Raw genomic sequence first — 14849 nt, 5'->3', positions numbered from 1 at the left:
ATTACCATCATCATTATTTTTGCATCATTATTTTCAGATTCGTCAACATCAACTGGAGGACAAGCATCAAAAACAATCTTACCTTTTTTTCTATAATCACCCCCATGTACAGGGCCATTATAAAAAGGAACATGGTTGGTTGTCATAGTTAATAAATTACACATTTGGTTACTCCAGTACCAGAAGACCAATTTCCACCAGAACGATTTTCCCCGACAAATCGATGAATACCACTTTCCATAACGTTACTAACAACAAACAATTGTAGCGTGTTGGGAGCCATATTGCTAACAAAACTAAGAAAATATCTGACATCACTATCGTCTAGTTGATGTCATTGTTTATATCTGCATCAAAGCATGTGTGGTATAGAGCAATATATTACATAGATCCTTCGATACACTGTCATTGCCCTCCACTAGAAACTGGCACTCTAAAAAATCTTGTATACGTACTCATTCCGGAACGTGTAATTAAGGTATCAAAAACTATATTTGATCCATGACATTGAAAAGATAGACGTATTTGCTGAAGCAACCAACATAATTAACCCGACGAAGTTGATGTCATTGTTTATATCTACATCAAAGCATGTGTAGTGTAGAGCAATATATTATATAGATCCTTCGATACACTATCATTGTCCTCCACTAGAAACTGACACTCGAAAAAATCTTGTATATGTACTCATTCCGGAATGTGTAATGAACGTGTAATAAAGGTATCAAAAACTATATTTGATCCATGACATTGAAAAGACAGACGTATTTGCTTAAGCAACCAACATAATTAACCCGACGAAGTTGATGTCATTATTTATATCTACATCAAAGCATGTATAGTGTAGAGCAATATATTACATAGATCCTTCGATATATTGTCATTGCTCTCTACTAGAAATTGACACTCGAAAAAATCTCATATACGTACTCATTCCGGAACGTGTAATGAAGGTATCAAAAATACAAATATACTGCATATATGGAAATTTATGGAGCAAAACCACACAAATACCATAATTTTAGCTCTCGGGAATAGACCTTCGAAGTGTACGAGCATTATGGAGTACAATCCAGAATACACTTTTTTAGTTCGGAATATACGAGGCGTCATATTCCAGTCTAATTCCTACCAACCATCCACAAACGGACAAAAATAAATTATCCAGAATACGTTGCCTGAGTCAAGTCCGAAATTTTCTTATGTGCTCTGGAATACGCTATTCCAAAAGAAGTGATCATTTCTAAAAAAAATGTTTAGTTTTATTAAATAGCGCGTTTATAAGGTTAGATTTATATATTATCTTTAAAAAATGTAATCAATTATCATCTTAGTTAATTTATAATAGATTATGAAACTTAAACACAAGCTTTTCATCCTTTTCTAAATTGAATTGGTGAGAATCAAAATACTTAGACAAATAAAAGCACAACGGATAGTTTTTATTAAACAATGTTTTAGGTAAAATGATGTTAAAGATTTGAAAGATCTTTAATAATTGCTAAAGAAAACCATGTTATAAACTTCAAACATCGTGATATTAATGAAAAGAAAGACCAAGTGGTCCATAATTAAGAGAGGAAAGAACACGCTCTCCACTCCCCATACAAGCCGTCAGTCTAGATAAAACTTAAAAATAAAAAGTGAAAAAGGTTCTATAAATATCCATCTTGTTCTCTAGAACAAGACACCATCTCCACTCTCTTTCTCTTAAGCATCTCTGTAAGTAAAATCCCATTCATTTTCTGTAGTTCTGTACATTTATGTTAAACCCACTAAAACATCTAAAAATGCTTCAACTTTAATTTTAATTCTTAGCAAATCTGATAATTTCATCTGTATTTCTGCAACCTGCTCATCAATGGTGTTTGTAACATGTAATCTTAATCATAACACCTTGAATGCTGATTTTCATACATAGATTTGAAAATTCCACACTTTACTTCTTCTCCTTTTGTCTTTTAGCTTAAATACATACTTTATTATAACACCCGTTATACAGATTAGAGCCGTTTTCAATCCAAACAGCACAGGTTGTGTCCAATTTGAAGTTATAAACTCTTGAAAGTAGAAGATGGGACCCAATCTTGAGAAAAAGAAATCCGAGTATTGTATATATTAAATCTTCACCCAACTCTTTGTCTTCTACAACCTAATCCACTTCTATTTACTGTAGAAATATCGTCACTTGTTCTTCATTAGAGAAGAACACACTCCCATTTGCAATGGGGGTCAAGAACATGGGGAAATTTTCAGTTTTCTTGATCATAGTGATGTGTTGCTGGGCGTCCATGGCTGAAGCAGCGTACTTCAAATACAAAGATCCAAAACAAAAGCTCGGCGTTCGTATCAAAGACTTGATGAAAAGGATGACTGTAGAGGAAAAGATCGGCCAAATGACCCAGATCGATCGAACAGTCGCATCAAATGAGGTCATGAAGAAGTACTTAATAGGTACAAGAATCATTCCGACTCTGCTTTTTTGTGTTAGAGATGTTTCTTACACTTGTTTTCGTTTTCAGGGAGTATTTTGAGCGGAGGAGGGAGTGTTCCGGCGAAACATGCAACCCCAGAGCAATGGGTTGACATGGTCAACGATTTCCAAAAGGGTTCATTATCGACCCGATTGGGGATACCTTTGATTTATGGGATCGACGCTGTTCATGGCCATAACAATGTTTACAAAGCTACAATCTTTCCTCACAATGTTGGTCTTGGAGTTACCAGGCAAGTCCGAAAGCACCTTCTTTTCCTAAATCTAGATCGGTTACAAGTTTTAATGCATAATGTGCAAGTCTATTATGGTCTGAAAGTAGCTTCTTGAAATGTGTGACGTGATGACATGACAAAATGCCAAAATCTTGAACAGGGATCCTGCTCTGGTTAAGAAGATTGGAGCTGCAACTGCTCTTGAAGTTCGAGCCACCGGAATACAATATGCTTTTGCACCTTGTATTGCAGTAAGTAGACAATTTTGAAGCATGTCATTCAGTAAAATAAAATTAATTATCTTTGTGAATAATTACAGGTGTGTAGAGATCCGAGATGGGGTCGGTGTTTTGAGAGTTACAGTGAAGATCCAAAGATCGTTAAATTGATGACTGAGATTATACCAGGTTTACAAGGAGACATCCCTGCTGGATCAAGAAAGGGTGTTCCTTTTGTCGGTGGACAGTAAGTTTGTTTATTCGCCTTTTTAGTCAAACTTTTTTTTTTTTATAAAATTTGTAAGTGGTGTTGCTGTTAGATCTTAGATGATGAGTTTCTTTTTTTGGTACAGAGTGGATATATCTTTCAAGCATATGTGATTGATTAATCTTATCATGATGCATAAGTTTGACTAGTCTTATCCATATATTGCGTCAAGGGATTACAATAGAATCTTTAATTGGTGTGAACATGTGCTCCACTTTCTAAAATCTTAGAAAATTAAAACCAAGAAAATCAAGAAAAGTAGGAAGATTTTTAGAGACAAACCGGTTGTTGTCAAGGTTTTAATATTATTAGACCATGACCATATGATGTCAAGCTTACTTGTGGGCTGACCTATGAGAGATTTTGAAAAATAAAACCCCCCTGTTTTTTAGGGTCTAGACAGCTACCGGAAACTTCCACCGGAATCCTGCAAGTTCAGACGAAATCAAATGGCGTTTGATACTTTGATTTAGAGATGAGATGAGATTGTGACTATACGCTTGTTGATTTCCTTTTTGCAGAGATAAGATCGCAGCATGTGCTAAGCACTATTTAGGAGATGGGGGAACTCACTTGGGCACGAACGAGGGCAACACGATCATAGATCCCAAAGGATTCTTCAGCATCCACATGCCAGCATATTATGATTCAATCGTCAAGGGTGTGTCTACTATTATGACCTCATATTCTAGCTGGAATGGAATCAAAATGCACGCCAATCGTTACCTTGTCAACGATTTCCTTAAAAACAAACTTAAATTCAAGGTAAAAAAGCTTCTTCTTTCTGCTCAATTGAACAACTTATGAGGTTTTCGGTTGGCTTTGAATATTTCAGGGGATCGTTATATCAGATTGGCAAGGAATTGATAGGATCACGACTCCTGAACATGCTAATTATACGTATTCAATCATAGCTGGGATGGATGCTGGCATTGACATGGTGTGTTTGATTTTTCCTGTTCTTGTTTCAACCATGAAATATCGAAATAACTTTAAATTAATATACTGGTTATATGCATGCAGATCATGGTACCATACAACTACACAGAGTTCATCGATGGTCTAACTTACCTAGTCAAGAACAAGTTCGTATCCATGAGTCGCATAGACGATGCAGTGAAGAGGATCCTAAGGGTCAAGTTCACCATGGGTCTGTTTGAAAAACCATTGGCAGACTACAGCATGACCAAGTACCTTGGAAGCCAGGAGCACAGAGATCTGGCTAGGGAAGCCGTGAGAAAAACACTCGTGTTATTGAAAAACGGAAAATCCTCAAAGAAGCCATTGTTACCTCTTCCTAAAAAAGCATCGAAGATACTAGTTGCAGGAGCCCATGCCGATAATCTTGGTTATCAATGTGGTGGATGGACGATCGAGTGGCAAGGGCTTTCAGGAGATATCACTTCTGGTACAATCAAATCACCTTCTAAAAAACGATTGAATATAACAAAACCTTAAATACACCCTTTGATTGATCTTGCAGGAACCACAATCCTATCGGCCATCAAAAGTGCCGTAGATCCAAAAACTCAAGTGGTCTACAACGAAAACCCTAATGGCGATTTTGTAAAATCAAACAAATTTGATTATGCCATTGTGGTAGTGGGAGAGCACCCGTACGCCGAGACGTTTGGGGACAGCAAGAATCTGACAATCCCGGAGCCTGGACCAAGCACCATCAAGAATGTGTGTGGTGCAGTGAAATGTGTGGTGGTTTTGATCAGCGGCAGGCCTGTGGTGGTGCAGCCGTATGTTGAAACCATTGACGCCCTTGTCGCCGCCTGGCTTCCGGGAACGGAGGGTAAAGGTGTCACAGATGTCCTGTTTGGTGACTACGGTTTTACAGGGAAGCTTGCACGTACTTGGTTCAAATCTGTTGATCAGCTTCCGATGAATGTTGGGGACTCGCATTATGACCCGTTGTATCCGTTTGGGTTTGGGCTCACGACTGAGCCTAGGAAGAATTTATGAAGCTGACGAGTGTTGAATTTTGGTTGATTTTTTCTGGGAATTTCATCTTGTAGTAGAGACATTCAGCTTTTCAGCAAGTAATGTTATATTAATGTTTTATGAATAAAGAAATGGATTCAGCAAGCATAACAACACATTCCTTTGTTGATAAGATATACATTAGTTTAAAAGAATTAAACTCAAGAAAAAAAAAAAAAAAAAAAAAAAAAAAAGCAAATTCTAGTTTTATAATATGTGTCGGGTTGTTATAAGGTATAAAGGTTTGGGATAGTACGGTGTTTTTAACGGGGCCAATCGTGGGTATGCAAACACAAAGCCTATATATTTTAGGGAGCCCAATTTATTTATTTATTATTATTTTTTTTTTGTATTAGCGACATCTTCCTATCTAATAAACAAAACCACCCTCACACGTGTCCTCTTAAAAACACCCAATTCTGTCAAAGTAAAATACCAATTTTGTCCCTAATTTGCTTCACTTCCTGTAAATCCGGCAATTTCATTTTTCTTGATTGAATCAGTAGATGGTTTCCTTAACCCATCCACTAATCTCGGCCCTAATCTCTCTCCATTGCCCTTCTTTCCCTTATCTCTCTACCACAAATCCTAAAATCTAAGTATGAACTAAAGAGACAATCGACTCTCACAACCTCCACCACAGTTGTTATTCCATTCCTTCAATCACTACATGCGTTGCACCACATCACTACTGGCACTACGAGAGAACCACACGAAAGGCGCTGTTAAAAAGCATGTGTAACGGAAGGAAGTAAACAGAGAGAGAGAGAGAGAGAGAGAGAGAGAGAGAGAGAGAGAGAGAGAGAGAGAGAAACAGAATAGGAGATGGTTTATTTGTCATTTCTTTCACGAGAAAAAAGTTATCCGAGTGTTTGTTTTCTTATTTTTGAGCAGGAGGAATCAGGAAATCATCATCTCGGGTTCTTACTCTTTCACCAATTCACGTTCTTTATTTATTTTCGTATGTATGTTTGTTTTCTTATTTTGGTTTGTGGCAAATATTATGCTCTTCTTCCTATTGATCTGAGGTTAGTTATCACACTTTTTCTTCTTCCTGTATACAACATGGTGTATTCATATTCATATTTTTCTGTTTTTTTGGATATGTTAATTGTTGAGTTTTTTTACATGGTTAGCTTGGAATATTTGTTTCACCTACCATGTGCTCGATAAAATGCCTAAGAGAACCATCAATTAGACTTTAATGTTTAAAGCTTCAACCCTCTATTGCTTTCTTATTTGCAATATGAATTAGAATTGAAATGTATTTGGAATTTGAAACAAACCCAGACGTTTGGAATTGAAATGTCTGCTTTTACAATGGATGTGCTTTTTCTTGTGAACAATGTTTATGATTTCTTTTTTGAATTTATGGTTTTCGAAATAAGTATATATATTCTTTTGATTTGTGGACCTTTTTAGACAAAAGTCATTGTTGAATCATGATTTGGTGGTAGTCAAACACACTTACGATATTTAACATCTCCATTAGGTTTATTTGTTTGAATCAAGAAAAGAAAAATAAGAGCATAATTTAATGTTTTTGACTTTTAAGATATTGAACTGGAACATGAGGTTCGTAATTGGGTTTCTTTGTTTGATTGAAAAAGCACAACAATGAATCTCTTTTTTGAAAATGATATATTTTTTTAAACCTACTTATTTTTAGGTACTGAGATGTATAGCTAAGGAGAAATCAAAAAATCCATTTGTAGTGTAAACTTTTGTATTGAAATATGCTTCTTCTGTAAAACCTTTCCCTAAGGATGTTTTTGAATTACCAATAAGGTGTGCATTTGGAGAAATAAGGAGTGCTTACCAATTAAGTTTACATAAAGCTTTTATCTTTGTAAGTTAATAAAATTTTGACAAATATTTGATTAGTCATCACGATTTCAAATTATGAATAAATGTGTGTTGTATAATGTCAAATGTCAAGATGTGAAGTATGGGATGAATATATAAATCTTGGTATTGGGGGTTAATTTTTCGTATTTCATTATCTTCAAATCTTAAGATTTATAACTAATTATATGTTTCTAATGACATGGAAATGGATTTTTTTTTCACAGAGGGTTGTTTATGAATTATGTATTAGAGAGTGTGGACGGATGAGAGTTAGTGGCTTAAAGCACTAATATCTCGTGGGATTTAGAAATTGGTTGGATGCATCTCTTTGTCTACGTCATATACAGAAGATTTGGTGGATGTTTAAAGCTACTTTTCATATTTATAGGTGTATGTTTCTAAAACTTAAAAAATATTAATTGAAAAGTTTCAATTTTTACGTTTGTTGGCAATCGTTGCTAAACGGTTTCTGTTTTCCTTGTGAATAAAATTGTTCGTGCTAACTATGTAATTTAAGTTGTTTGTGCTTTGACTTAAATGCCCCCGATGTTGATACTCCATTTAATTGCTGCTAATTATAGTTCGTTGCCCTGAAGTTGTTGCAATTCCTACTATAAAAAATGTGGTTGTAATGAATTGGGCTTGCTGATTTGATATTAATTTGTATTCTTAATTCCTGTGACACAAGTGTGTGTGTTTATTGTGTTATAGTTAGAAGAGAAAACTTATTGTTATTTACTCATGTAAGATATCTAATTATTTAGCAATCGATCTAAAATTTTCATTGCTCATTTAATTATAATATGATCGTATAAATCATTTATCATAACAATTAAATTTTATTGCTTATTAATAACTTAAATCTTTTATAAATATTTTACCCGTGGTTCCCACAGGTTGTAACCTAATATTAGAATAAACTAGTTATGGATTAGTGATAATTTTAAATTGATTAATTTTATAACGATTATTATCGACTTTTCAATTATTTTTGCATATAAAAACAGTTATATTTAGAAGCTCATTTTTACTTTTCACACATAGCCTTCGAAATGACTCGACTTGTTTTCTAATTAAAAAAATAGAAAATAACCAAATTGCTTTGAAATTCAGGTAATCTGGTTCTGGTAATTTGGGTATTTGGTCAGGTTCGGGTATTGTCCAAAAAAATTGCTAAAAATTACTCTTTCTGTTATATATTTGTTGTCTAGTTTTGATTTTTTAAGTATTTATTTTTCAACTTTAATCTTGAATATTTTTATTTGTATTATAAATTATTTGATTAAACTTATAACAATGAAAAGACTTTTAAACCGTATCCATTTATATACTTTGCATCAATTATTATATATCAGCAACAAAAATATTTAAGGTCAAAGTTGAAGAATAAAGACTTCAAAAGTCAAAAGCGGACAATAAATCCCCTATCTTAATAAAATAGTCCTTTTTTTTGCCTACGTGGCAGCTTCTCCAACTACAAAATTTCTAAATAAACTACCTAATATACCATTCAGCTTTTAAAACTCTAAACTCTATCTAGTCATCCGTTAATTCCTCAAATCACGCCTCCGTTTTCTTCGATTTCAATATATAAACTCCATGATTTAATGCGATAATAATTGATACTCCATCCATCCCAAATTGATAGTCCATTTTTTACTTTAAAAGTCTTTTTCCTTCAAGTTTGATCTTAAATATTTTTATTTGTGTTATATATTACTTGATAAAACTTATAACAATGAAAAAAACATTTAAAATAAAATCCATTTATATATTTTGCATTAAGTATTATCTATTAAAAACAAAAATATTTAAGGTCAAAGTTGAGGAAGAAAGACTTCAAAAGTCAAAAATGGACTATCAATTTGGGACGGAGGTAGTATGATTAAAATATAGCTACGAAGAATTTAAATTTGAATCATGTGTCATGGAGTAATTTGATCATATGTTCATCAAAGTAACTGAGATCGAGAAGGAGATGATGAATAGTGGCATATGTTGCGGTGCAATTGAAAAAAAAATATATGATTTTCAATTGAAGAGCAATTGTTTGTTAATATGTCTCTGAGATAATTGATAATCAAAGAAGTAAAATGGATTGTATATTTATCCTTCTTCCAGAAAAGAAGATCAACCACTACATTCTCGATTTCATATACAAGTCTATAAAAAGTTTTTCATTTCTGCCAATCATTCTTCATATCTATTGAATTTACGTTCGTATATGTATCCTTATTCTTCCAGCTTTGTTTCTAACTACATATTTGATCAAAATTACTATGACTTCATGTTTGGTTGATGAAATTTGTACTTTTTAAGTTAACAAATTAAGTGTTTGATGAAATGTCTGAATAAGTTAAGTTTGCATATTGACACACATAACATAATTTTTTTTTGGTTTTTATTCAAAATGTCTGAGTAACATGATTATGTACAAGTGATGTGGTTGAAACAACCATATATAGCCAAATTAGGTGCTTAACCCATTACGTATAAAGAAAACAACCCCTTACCTTAATCTATGTGTCTTACTTACAACAACAAATAATTCTAATATATTATTGCTGTAGCACCCGGTTCCTGGTATGTATTGCATTCAAGTGTTTTTCGTAATTTGGACTAAGACTCGGTGAGTTAATGGACAACTCGTCGAGTAGTAGCGACTTGGACCCGAGGGTTAAGTGGTGGACTCGTCGAGTCGGCAGCATGACTCGACGAGTAGACTCTGGCAGGACAAAACCCTAATCCAAGGGTTTGCACCCTATTTAAACGTCTTATTCAGCCTCCTTCGTCCCTTATGCTCTTAGAGCCCCCTCACATCAAACCCTAATCGTCCTTGGTGAAGATCTAAGGCCTTTTTAGTGATTCTTGGTGGTTTGTGGTGGCAAAAAGGAAGGAGAAGCTTGAGGAACCAAGAGGTTGGCCAGAGGAGTCAAACTTGTACATCATCTCTAGTTCTTGGAAGGTATAAAGGCGACACCTTGCTCCTTCTTGTATTAGATCCCTTTTTGGGGAGATTTAGGGCTTTTATAAGCTATTCTTGGTGACCAACCATGATTGCAAGCATGGTGGGGGTTAAGGTTTCAGATCTAGGCTCATTAAAGGGTTAGAAGGCAGAAAGGGATTGCCTTTGCACCCATGGAAAGCCTCATGTAACTCAAGAGCTTCTTTTAGGGTCTTTTTAGCTCATAATCCCATGCATGCACGTAAAGTTTGTAACTTTACGTGCTAGATCGATCTTAGGAGCCTAGATCTATCATTTGGACAAGTGTTGTACATCAAAAATCAAGAAATGAGACTTGGACAACCTCGACTCGGCGAGTTGTTCTCGGGACTCGGCGAGTCCGAGGCTTGACTTCCCTTTTTTGTTAGGGTTCAAAGGAACCCAATGAGTGTTAGAATGGCCTTAGAAGGGTTCGAGGGAGTGATCCAACGCATTGGACTTAGCCATAGACCTGGAGTTCATAGGACTCGACGAGTGCATGAGCAGACTCGATGAGTCTAAGGCAATCTCCCAACTGTTGAAGATGAACTCGACGAGTTCTTCATACAACTCGGCGAGTCAAGGACAGGACTTGTTTGTAGGACGATAATGAACTCGACGAGTTGTTCATACAACTCGGCGAGTTGGATGAAGGTTCATTCGAGGTTGTTTTAGAAGTAGAACTCGTCGAGTCATTGCTAAACTCGACGAGTAGAAGTGTGAAGAAGGACAAATGAAGGGTAGAGACTTAACGAGTTAGAGGCCCAACTCGGCAAGTCAGGTCAACTGGATGTTGACTTTGACTTTGACTTGGTCAGGGGTAAAATAGTCATTTTACCCTAAGAACGGTTATCAGTGTCTGACTAAGTGTTTTATGGGAATTATAGTCGGAGGATCACTGAAGCAGCATTCAGACATCTGTCGATCAGCTTTTCAGCAGTCAGCCTTACGAGGTGAGTTACATTCTAGTAGGGGTGGGTCTAAGGCACCAATGCCGGCCCACCAGTAGGTGATTATGGTTGAGATGGTTATCTTTGTGATAATTGTCTGGTTGTTATATATGTTTTGAGAATGTGTTCAGTAGTAGTAGGGCACACTAGCCCTGGTTACCGGTTGAAAGATACTGATGACGATTACCGGTTGAAAGATACCGAAATGGTGGATAAAACCCATGCATGTATAGTAGTATGATTATGATATTTCATTATGTGACTCGGTATGCTTGTGTATGTTATTATGAAACCAATATGTTGTGACCTGTAATATGTAATAAGGATAGGGTGAAATAGTCCCCAAATACCGGTTGAAAGATACCGAAGGGGAGGTTAGTTCCCAAGTACCGTTTGAAAGATACCGAAGGGGAGTGTAGCTCTCAGTTACCGGTTGAAAGATACCGAAGGGGAGGGTAGCTCCCGGTTACCGGTTGAAAGATACTGAAAGGGATGGTAGCTCCCGGTTACCGGTTAAAAGATACTGAAGGGGAGGGTAGCTCCCGGTTACCGGTTGAAAGATACCGATGATTATGTGCTATAGGTATGATGGGGGAACTCACTACGCTTCGTGCTTACAGTTTCAGTTTTGGTTTCAGGTACCTCTTCGTCCAAGGAGAAGGAGCCGACAGTGTAGCAGCGCATCACACACACACACACATGTTTTCTGCATGGAGCTTCTTGGGAATGTAATCTGATTTATTTTACTTTTGACAAAATGGTTTTTATGGGGACATGTTTTGGATTATCGACACATTGGTTATGACATGAGATATCATTATGAATCTTTTTATACCGATGGTTTTATGTTACAATTTATTTAAAAATGAAATTTTTGGCCTTGAATTTTGAGATGTTACAATTGCTAAATATCTTGAGTGAGGTTTCTTATCAAGGATAATTTGTCTAACGTATCAAGGATAATCTATCTAAAATGTCAAGGGTAAATCTGTCTATCCTGCATAATAGAGGAATCAGGCCAGCTACCATTCTTACTTCTCTAAAAATCCATGATCTTCAATTTCTAATAATTTTCTTAGATTTGACTGCATGGTACTATAGTAGAGTTCTTTCATTGGAATTTGCTAATTTATTTGGATTTAACAAGTATAATAGTAAATTACTTTCATTCGCATTTATCGCAGTTTGATTGGAAAATTCTTTTAGTTATGGTAATCAGTTTTTTGTTTGTAGGGATTTATGTGCTTATATATCATTTGTAGCTAAAGGAGGTCAAGTATACTTTGCAACAACTTGAGTATCTTGAAGGTGTTGCAGTTTATTAACATTTAGTTGCAGGTTATCGACACGGATTTTATCGAAGAGTTTCAACTTAGATTATTTGTATGTTTTCTTTAGGAAGACAAAAGTTTCGGTGATTATATATAACATTTTTTTTGCCACAAAAAATAAATCAATACAAATTATCATCTTAAGAGCTACTAATTCAAAGCAATTCTTTGAGCAAATTCATTCTTGTGTGTAATGCTTAAGTGCATTTGTGCAGGTAAAGATCCAATGACATAGTATATATATTTTTTATCATCACATTTTTGAATTTCTTGGTAATTGGTCATATAGTTTTTTTTATTTAAACAAATGAAGCTATTAGCAGGTAAATTAATATTTTAACTTTATACAATTTACTCTTACTATGATAGCGGTTATCTCAAAGTCAAAATATTTCCTTCACTTCACTCCACCCTGAATCCAACTTTCCATTAACCGTTACAGTTACAATCTTCCTTCTTAATAAAAGACTCTTCTTTTGCACATGTCTCTTTCACATTCATTTTCAACCAAAAGTGTTTTTACTTTTATACCCGTCTACTACCTCTTATTGCCATGTATCATGTTGTATTTCTCTCACCAGATACACTCTTGGTTATCAAGCAATCGTGTCCCATAAAATCAACATATTTTCTCCATTTTCATTGCTCATTTAATTGTAATATGATCGTGTAAATCATTTATCAAATAAATCAAATTTAATTGCTTCTTAATAATCTAAATCTTTTATAAATATTGCACCCATGGTTCTACGGGTTCTAACCTAGTATGGAAATAAAAATGGAACAGATCAAGTATAAGTAACTAAAAGAGTAAATTACACGAATGGTCCCTATGGTTTAGGGTAATTTGCGCGTTTGGTCACTAACTTTTTTTTTTAACTTGGATTGTCTGTATTGTTTACTTTTATTGCGTGTTTGGTCCATATCACACTTAAAATGACTATTTTGCCCTTAATATTAATTTTTAAATATTTTATTTATTATATAATTATTTATATATTTAATTTATTCAAATAATTATTTAACAAAATAAATCTCTTACTACCCCACACCCTCAAAGTTATTGCCCGTCTACAATATCACCTCCACCATCAACCCTGTCACCTCCGACCATCACCACCGGTCACTCCCAATCCACCACCAACGACCACTACTATTCCAGCTAATCTCCCGTGCTCTCCCATAAATTAATCTAGAACCTGATGAAATCTAAAATTAAATCCTCAAATCCATTGTTGAAACCTTAAAACCAGAAATCAATCAAAAAGCGACCATGTTTGCTTTCCTAAAAATCAATCTAGACCCAAACTTATTTGATCAAATTGTATATCAGAACCTGTTATCATATAAAAAAAATTAAGGGGTGTTGGGCTGCAAAATCGACAAAACCTGATCACATTTAGGCATTATATACGATCTACACGGGACGAAATCCTAGATCCATCCAAACCAACCAAATTTGGCAGAAAGAAAAGTGTAAGCACACAAGAGGATCTTACAAACGAAGAACTGGTCTGATTAGATAAATATCATTGGAGGAATTAGATACCCAACACATTAGCTCAGCAGGATGAATCCGAAAATTGATTTCTCACCTTCAAAATTAATGGGTGTTGGGCATAAATCGATTTCTTTGTCGATATAGAAGGAGAGGGATGGGATATGAAATGGTGGAAGGGAAACCTCGGCGAAGGAATGTGAGGATTCTTGAATCACAGATGAGGAACATCGATGCTTGATTTTGAAAATGGAAGTCGGCTAGGGTTTGAATTTTGTAGGAAACAAGGGTGATGGAGGATGGTGAGGAAAAAAATAGAGGAGGAAAATCAAACCCGGTAAAATTAAATCCATAAATCGACAAGAACAATTTCAAAAACTCGAAGAAGGAGAGAAAAAAGAGAGAGGAGGAGTACAGAAATGGATTTCCGCAAAGGTGTGGTGGTTGTCAAGAAAGTGAGGGTGGGAGGATAGAAATGGATTTCCGCAAAGGTGTGGTGGTGGTCGTCAGACCTGAAGAATCGGGGAGTCGCAAGAGTAAAAGGTGTTGGTGGCACCGATAGAGTGCCAGAGATGGTGCTAGAGGTGAAGAGGCACTAGACGTGAGAAGTTAGAGAGACGTGAGAAAGACACTTGGGGTAGTAAGAGATTTTATTTTGTTAATTAATTATTTGAATAAATTAATAATATAAATAATTATATAATTAATAAAATAATTAAAAAATAATATTAAGGGTAAAAAATAGTTTTTTTAAGGATGACAGAGACCAAACGCGCAATAAAAGTAAAAAATATTGACGATTCGAGTTAAAAAAAAAAGTTTGGCACCAAACGTGCAGATTACCATAAACTACAAGAACAATTCGTGTAATTTACTTTTACTAAAAGCCAGAATGTTACATAAACTGTAGGTGATCGGCCTCTTATTCAGCGAGCGAGGGGTCCATCCATTAGATTTGTTGGTCTGCTCGAAGCGTAACCATGCTTCCCCATGCTCGGTTAACTTACCATATTAGTCTTACAATACATTCAGTCTAAATAAATATGATAAAGTCT

The 14849-nt window shown here is 35.1% G+C and overlaps 1 protein-coding gene across 1 annotated transcript; it reads left to right on the top strand.

Moving 5' to 3' along the window:
• The first annotated feature begins 1567 nt into the window (after window positions 1-1567).
• On the top strand, window positions 1568-5300 carry LOC111899790 (uncharacterized). The gene is made up of 9 exons (XM_023895642.3): window positions 1568-1722; window positions 2177-2454; window positions 2523-2727; window positions 2870-2960; window positions 3029-3174; window positions 3717-3960; window positions 4031-4135; window positions 4219-4603; window positions 4679-5300. The coding sequence occupies exons 2-9, from the start codon at window positions 2226-2228 to the stop codon at window positions 5164-5166; spliced, it is 1893 nt and encodes a 630-aa protein (XP_023751410.1). The 5' UTR covers window positions 1568-1722; window positions 2177-2225; the 3' UTR covers window positions 5167-5300.
• Window positions 5301-14849: the final 9549 nt, after the last annotated feature.

This window comes from Lactuca sativa, chromosome 2 (genome assembly GCF_002870075.4).
Source record: "Lactuca sativa cultivar Salinas chromosome 2, Lsat_Salinas_v11, whole genome shotgun sequence".
Taxonomy (NCBI): Eukaryota; Viridiplantae; Streptophyta; class Magnoliopsida; order Asterales; family Asteraceae; genus Lactuca; species Lactuca sativa.
Note: the sequence above shows the minus strand (reverse complement) of the source record. Positions and strands in the feature narration are given on the sequence as shown.